At 52.9% G+C, this 6,266-nt stretch overlaps 1 protein-coding gene across 7 annotated transcripts in view; it reads left to right on the top strand.

The window, feature by feature from the left end:
- The first annotated feature begins 4,309 nt into the window (after positions 1-4,309).
- ARRB1 (arrestin beta 1) overlaps positions 4,310-6,266 on the top strand; it is a 77,432-nt gene continuing 75,475 nt past the window's right edge. For 2 of the 7 annotated variants that reach the window (XM_072794653.1, XM_072794648.1), the window contains exon 1: positions 4,310-4,466. In XM_072794653.1, coding sequence (XP_072650754.1) covers positions 4,447-4,466 — 20 coding nt within the window. In that variant the 5' untranslated portion in view covers positions 4,310-4,446. The remainder of the gene's footprint in view (positions 4,467-6,266) is intronic. The other 5 variants (XM_072794650.1, XM_072794655.1, XM_072794657.1 and 2 more) reach the window with 5 other exon arrangements.

Below are 6,266 nucleotides of genomic sequence, written 5' to 3'. Positions count from 1 at the left end.
GTGGGGCCAGTTAAGAATCTTTGTTGGTGACAGAGGTGGTAGTGGTCATACCTAGTTTCTGGGGCCAGGCTTGATACTGGCAATAGTTGGGGGTATGAGTTGTGGTGTTCCTTCCTCAGCAGTAGCAGCTTTCTGGATATCCTGCCAATAAATTCTTTGTATGTTTAAGTCAGCCACAATTGGGTTTTGTCGGTTACAAATGAGAACTTTGAATTGTCTACTTAGTTATAGTTAGAGACCAACAATCCCACCATAAAGAAATCTTGTTAGACAAACTGGAGATCTTGTTAGGCCCTGCCATATTGGGGAGCTGACCCAGCTATGACCCTGCTTCCTCAAGATACGGCGCCATCCTCCTTTCCAGTCCCACTCCTCCCCTCTCTGCTTTGGCCACAGATCCATCTGAATTCTTTCAAAGTACTGTGCCCTTTCCTTCCTGCCTGGTTTTGTAGATATTGAGTGTCCTCTCCCCAGAATGTGATTATTGTCCTTCCCCTAAACTGCTGACCAGGTCCCTCCCCTCTGCATCCCCTCTGGCTCACATCCAATCCATCCTTTACACAACAGCCAGAGCCATCTTCTCAAAATGCATGTCTGAGCATGTCACCGCTCTGCTTAAAACCTTTCAAAGCTTAAAATCTTCATTGATCTTTGGATAAAGACCAAATTCCTTAACATGACCCTCCAGGCCCAGCATGGTCCGGCTCCTTCCACCTCTTCAGCTTTATTGGGAGATACGTAGGAGGTAGATGTCTAGGACTGGCTTGAGAGGGATTGAGGGAGGCAAAGGAGAAGTCAAAGAGGACACCTAGATTTCTGGTTGGGGGCAGAAGTAGGGAAGCTTCCTAGTTTATTAATCTCTAACATCTCAAAGGGATGCATCAGTCAACCTCACATCCTTTGTTGAACAAGGAGCTAAAAACACCCCCCCCCCCCCCAATACCCACTCACTCCTTCTCCAATCTGACATTCAACTACCTGACCAGCTAAGAAGAGGTTATAGGTTTAGGCTATAGCTCTACCATTTATTTGCTACATTCTTGGCTTCAGCACCTTCCTTCTCAGTGGTTTTGTTTTCTCATCTATAAAGCAGGAATAATACTTCATTTCTCTCTTTCTCTTCTGGTAAGGGATTATTATTGTGTGTGGTAAAATTCAGCCATGTGACTGGCCCAAACCGGGTCATAGTTGGACATGACCATCTCCTATGAGCCTCAATAGTGGAATCTATTTGCCTTTTAGAAAGACCAGTCTGGTTTTCAGATGGAAGGTATATAACAAATGGGTTGAGACAGGAAGCAGGGAGCCTCCAGGACTCTCAACCCTCAATTCCCTTGAAGAGATGTGTGGGGAGGTGGCCTGCATGAAGGGTAGAACAAACAGACCTTCCGAAACCTCAGAGTAATCTTAGATCTGCCACTGTCCACAGTTGGCTCTTAAGCAGTTGCTCTATCTCCAAATATATATGAATCCCTTTACTTCTCATTTCTGTTGCCACCACCGTAGTCCAAACCACCATCTGCTCTCTCTTGCCTACTGTGGTAATGAGATGCCCTGCCTCTGCTTGTCTGGACCAAGACATCTCCAGCCAACAGCCAGAGTGACACTTAGAAACATAAGCAGGTACTGTTTCTCATCTCCTACGTCTTCCACTGGCTCCCCAAACTCCATAGCCCAGCCACAAACCCTATATGATCTTCACCACTGCTCCCCTGTTCACCAAAACGCAGGCCCCCTGACCTGGTTCCTGGGCCTCAGAAAGGCGCAGCTTTCTGTACATTGCCACTCCCTCTGCCAGGGTGCCCATACTGGGTCCTTACCTGCGTTTTGTCCAAAGGTCAAGAATCCATTTCTGAATACACTTGCGCTCATCACTCTTTGCTTCTTCACTCTTTTATTTCCTTCATAATACTTATCACTGCTTGAAATCAGATCATTTATATTTATAGAGGTCTTGACAACATACCACTTTTACATCTTTGTGAATTTTAGTTATAAGAATACTTAACACTGTCTGAAGAATCTGACGGGTATAGCAAAAATACCCCTTCACTTCTCTTCTCCTGTCCTAGATCCCTCACTGGAATGACAGCTCTGTTTGTCCTACTGATCACTGATTTGTAAATTCCCAGAAACACGCATGACACATTCAACAAACAGTTATTGAATGAAGAGCGAATCAAAGGCTGACTTCTGACTCTTCCACATACTAGCTTCCCTTGGTGGTGGTGGGGAACTGGAGAAGGGAAGGTCAGAGGTCAAGGTCCACCAGAGGCTGTAGATTGGGCAGACTCCAAGCATCAGTTTGCTTATTTATAAAACAGGGAAAAGAGCATTTATCTCATAGAATTATGAGCATCAAGTAGTGCCAGGCACACCATGAACTCCCTCATGAAGTTTATGAGCTAGTGGGGGATGTGCTTGAAATCATGCATGTTGACTGCACAGTCTAATCAATCTGTTCTGTCCCCAGAACTTTAGAGCCATGCTTTCCAAAATGGGCTGGGAAGAGCTCTGTGTGGGGGCAAGGGTTACCTGAAATCATCTGATGCATCTTTCTGAATCATTTGTTTTACTTGGAGGTGATATACAACATAATGTTTTGTAGTAAACTAAACACAAGTATTTGTTGAGTTAAATGAAGAATTTGTCTGAAATTTAAAATCCAAGTGTTTTGGACATCACTGTGAGGAGAGCCATTGAAGATCATGTGATTGGGTTGACCCTGCGTTTTCTAGATGGGGAAACTGATGTGGAGAGTGGCTGAACCTGGTCTCTCCATCTCAGTTGGGGTCCTCTCTAGCTCACACAATGAGCCTCCTGTCATCATGCAGGACTCTGGTGTGCTCCTCTCAAATTCCTGGCCTCAGCAAAAATAGCAGGTAGCCTCTCTCCTTTCTCTGTGGGAGTAAGGGTGAAGGCCAGAGGCCAAACCAAGAGGGAGGTCCTGGGCCCTAATCCACACTCTCCTAATTCCTAACATTGCCCAGACCCTGGACCATCCTGTCTGCTCATCAGCACACCCTCTCCTCAATTACCTGCCTGTCTGGACATAATTACAGTAATTTTACTGGGACATCCTTACCCAACTATATATAACCACAACAGGTAACTGCTTCTGAGCATAATTACAGGAGATGTTTACAGACCCACAATCACATAAGAGTAAATGATAGCTTCCTTTCCTCCCATTAATATGCCAATATTAGGGATCCAATTAGCCAAATCCCAGCAGTGAGGGGGTGGGAAAGACCTCATACTCTCCCACTAGGTGGACAACAAGAGGAAGCCTCTGACAAAGCAGGGTCCTAGCCAGGATTTTACAGGACACCAGGAAGCCTGCAGAGGGATGGGTTAATATCTACTGGGCACCTACCGTTTGTCAGGCACTAAGGGAGGCCAGCAAACACCTGTGAACAATTCTGCAAGCTGTATTAAGTGGCTCACTTTATGTGTCTGCAGCCCTTTTGAGAGAGCTGGTGTCCAGTGTCACCCATAAAAAGCCATGAAGCTTGGTAGGGGCCTTTGCATTGTGCTACCCTGCCGGGTCAGACTCCCAGGCCACAGCGGGCCAGCTCTAAGCTTCTTCCTTATCTCCGGTGCTCACTGCTTCCTCTTCCTGGGCAGCCACCGCCACCACCCCTGGCTGGTCTCTGGCCCCCTCCCACCCTCATCAGTTCCCCAGCGTCGTGGCCCCTTCTTCCTGTCCCTGGGGGTTGCTGTTATCTCTCCACAAGGGGCGGGGAGTTGGGGTGGGGGGGTGGGGCTGAGGCCGGGCCAGGCACCCGGGGTCTCCTACAGGCCCCCACCCCCACCCAACCCGGGGCTGCGCTGGGAGGAAGCTCAGCCTTGGGGTGGGCCGACCTTGGACTTGCACCCTCCGTCGCGCATGAAAGGCGGCTCCGGCGTGCGCGGGGCAGCGCTCCTGCACACACGCACCACTGCACAAAGACGTGCACACCGTTCCATCACATACACTCCCTAGTCGGCCGGAGCACACGGGCGTGCACACGCACCGACACACTCGCGTGCACACACGCGCACGTATAGACACCCCAGCGTGCGCCCTCACGTACAGCGCACACACACACACACACACACACGCACAGCGGGGTGCACGGCTGTGGGGACCCCCGTGCCGACCTCGGGGCCCTGGCGCGCCCGCCGCCCTGCGCGGCCGCGCACACGCAGGCACGCGCAGGCACACGCGCAGGCACACGCACCCTCCCGCACTGCTCCACGCCCCTGGCCGCGGCCCGGGCGCTGTGCGGCGCGGCGGGCGGGCCGGGGCGGGGGCGGCGGCGGCGGCGGCGGCGGCGGCGGCGGCCGGGAGCGGAGGAGGCGGAGCAGGGAGCCGGGAGCCGGCTGGCCCGCGCTCCTCCTGCCGGCCGGGGATTTTCCAGCCTGGGCGCTGTCGCCTCGGACCTCCTGCGGCCGCGGCGGACCATGGGCGACAAAGGGACGCGGTGAGTGCCGGCGGCGGCCCGGCCCGGTGCCCGCGGGGGCGACCTGGGTGAGGGCGCGGGCGGGGGTTCCGGGCGGTCACCCCGGGAGCGCCGACGCCTGGCTCCGCGGCACGCAGCTCGCCGGTGCCCCAGGTCTCCCGTGTGCTCGCTGGCGGGGCCGCGGGGCCAGTGGGCCGAGGGTGGGGGTACCGAGAGCAAGGACCCGGACGCCCCATCCGGCTCGCAGCTCCTCGGGCTCACACACACTCACACACACTCACACACACTCTCACACACACACACACACACACTCCCTCGCTGCTGACACCCAGTACTGGCCAGCAGACGCAGAGACGCAAGGGGGCAGGTTAACACACAATGGCAATGGCACACAGGCTCATGGAGGCACACGGGCACACTCATGCTGTCACACTCAGACATTCACTGCCACACGCTCATCACGTACAATAACATACTGTCACACACTCACTGGTATACACTCGGGAGCACATTCTTGCTGACGGTCAGGTTGGCATACACAGGTCACACTCCAGCACACATCAGTTCTATCACACCTTCGTGTGGGCACACACATGTTGGCCTACGCCAGTGCACACATACAGTGTCACTTGCACTCACTGTAACAAACCCTCTGAGTCGTACCCTCACACGCTCATGCTGGTACATGTCTCCTCAGCGCAGGGTCTGCAAGACCACACCAGCACCGACCTCCACAGGCACGTGTGTCAGACTAATACCCACACAGACTGGCACCGCATGGTCCCAAGCCTGCAGACCCTGGGGCTGCTGACACACTCTCTCCAGTCCCTGCATGGCGAGAAGGGGAACCACATCACACAGGGTGGCAGGCCCCCCGGAGCCTGGGAAAAATGCATCCCATCCACTCTGTTTCCTTTCCCTCTGACCTCCAGAGGCCTGGGGTGGCTGGCCAGGATCTGTTTTAAGCTGGGGTGGGGAAAGGGGTTCCTATCTTCTTAGGAGCTTGCCCTGGCTCAGAAAGGGAGAGGCTTTGCCTCTGAGATAGAAAACTGGGACAAAAACAGGGGAGGAAGCTGAGGCAGGGCAGCCCCTGGGGACAGCCCCTCTAGACCAAGACAGGCACTCTGGTTTGTCACCCCAGCTGTTCCCCTTCACTTTGCCTACTCCTTTAAGTAATACTAGAAGCTTCTCCCTCCTCTCTTCCCTCTCTCCACCCTCCTTGTCTCTCTTCTTGCTTCTAATAATTATGTATTGAGTGCCTGCTGTGTACTAAGCATAGTGTGGGGATCAAAGATATGCAAGACCTATTTCCTCCCCAAAGGAGCAGATATTAGGGAGAAGTAACCCTAGTGGTCATCACGTTTTGTGACCACAACAAAGCAATTTCACACTGACTACCATCTGACACTCTTTCTCAACAGCATTAGAAAGATCCTCCAGAGATTATTTTCATTTTTCCGAAGAAAAAACTGAGGCTTGGAGGTAATTTAGAAACTGCTTCCCCACCATCTTCTTGACAGCTCTTCAAGGAGGTTAATTTTCCCCTTCCTGTTTTCCAGAAGAGGAACCAGAGTGTTAGAGGTTACCTGACTTGCTTAAGGTCAAGGGGTGTCAGAAGCAGGGCAGAGGCCAGAGCCCACTTGGCCCCAGAGCCATTTCTCTGTGGCTTGCCCGTGGGCACTACTAACGAAGGCCTGCATGGGCCCTGGGTTAAAGGCCGAGGTGGGGTTCCCTGCTCTGTGTGTGGAGGCCCAGGCTGGTTGGGGAGGCTGCAGAAGATCATGAGGCCTCTGCATTCACCTTGATGATTAGTCCTCATTG

This window comes from Canis lupus, chromosome 23 (assembly GCF_048164855.1).
Source record: "Canis lupus baileyi chromosome 23, mCanLup2.hap1, whole genome shotgun sequence".
Taxonomy (NCBI): Eukaryota; Metazoa; Chordata; class Mammalia; order Carnivora; family Canidae; genus Canis; species Canis lupus.
The sequence above is the reverse complement of the archived record's forward strand: the minus strand, read 5'-3'. Positions and strand labels throughout refer to the sequence as shown.